Raw genomic sequence first — 1260 nt, forward strand, 5'->3', positions numbered from 1 at the left:
AATTAAATTACAGTTCCTTATGAAAATGTTAATTATTACAAAGGGGGTTACATCTGAATATTTTCTCACAAATACAGATTTGATTTACTTTTTTTGATTGTGACAGTTGAATATATTCATTATAATTTTAGAAAATAATCAAAAAGTAATCAAATGTAATCAGTTACATTACTTTAATAAAGTAACTGAAATAGTTACACTACTTATTACATTTTAAATAGGGTAACTTGTAATCTGTAGCCTATTACATTTCCAAAGTAACCTTCCCAACATGGTTTACTAGTTACTTGAAAAAAGTAATCTGATTACGTAACTCGCGTTACTTGTAATGTGCTTCCCCCGACACTGTGCGTGAGTGAGGTGAGACCTGAGCTTTCCACGCGTGTTTCTGCAGCGAGGAACTGTGTGAATCTGTGTGAGCTGGAGCTGCATCACATGAACGAACTGAACCAGGAGGCAGCGGCGGAGATCTGCAGAGACGGTCTCCAGCAGCTGCACACGCTCCGCTTCATCTCCACACCCCAGAGCCATAGAGCCATTCTGCACTTCAGCAGTGAGCACAACTCACAAACACAAACACTCACAAACACAAACTCTCACACAAACTCTCAAACACTCACAAACACAATCACACTCACAAACACATGCGTAAACACACTCACAAACACAATCACACTCACAAACATGCATAAACACTCACAAACACAATCACACTCACAAACACATGCGTAAACACACTCACAAACACAATCACACTCACAAACATGCATAAACACTCACAAACACAATCACACTCACACACAAACACTCACAAACTCAAACACTCACAAACACAAACACTCACAAACTCAAACACTCACAAACTCAAACGCACACAAACACTCACACTCAAACAAACAATCACAAGCACAAACACTCACAAGCACTCACAAACTCACAAACTCAAACACTCACAAACACAAACACTCACAAACTCAAACACTCACAAACTCAAACACACACAAACTCAAACAAAACACAAACATTCACAAACTCAAACACTCACAAACACAAACACTCACAAACTCAAACACAAACAAACACAAACTCAAACACAAACACTCACAAACTCAAACACACACAAACACTCACAATCAAACAAACACTCACAAGCACAAACACTCACAAGCACTCACAAACTGAAACACAAGCACAGACACTCACAAACACAAACATTCACAAACTCAAACACTCACAAACACAAACACTCACAAACTCAAA

General features: G+C 38.4%; 1 protein-coding gene across 1 annotated transcript in view; it reads left to right on the plus strand.

Annotated features, from left to right (window-relative positions):
- The window catches only part of LOC107574435 (F-box only protein 41), a gene marked incomplete at its 3' end in the record, with an annotated part of 15694 nt that extends 15141 nt beyond the window's left edge, over window positions 1-553 (plus strand). The window contains exon 12 of the mRNA XM_016260873.1: window positions 395-553. Coding sequence (XP_016116359.1) covers window positions 395-553 — 159 coding nt within the window. The remainder of the gene's footprint in view (window positions 1-394) is intronic.
- Between the last annotated feature and the right edge of the window lie 707 nt (window positions 554-1260).

The sequence above is a fragment of the Sinocyclocheilus grahami genome, unplaced genomic scaffold (genome assembly GCF_001515645.1).
Source record: "Sinocyclocheilus grahami isolate Dianchi unplaced genomic scaffold, SAMN03320097.WGS_v1.1 scaffold2225.1, whole genome shotgun sequence".
NCBI lineage: Eukaryota > Metazoa > Chordata > Actinopteri > Cypriniformes > Cyprinidae > Sinocyclocheilus > Sinocyclocheilus grahami.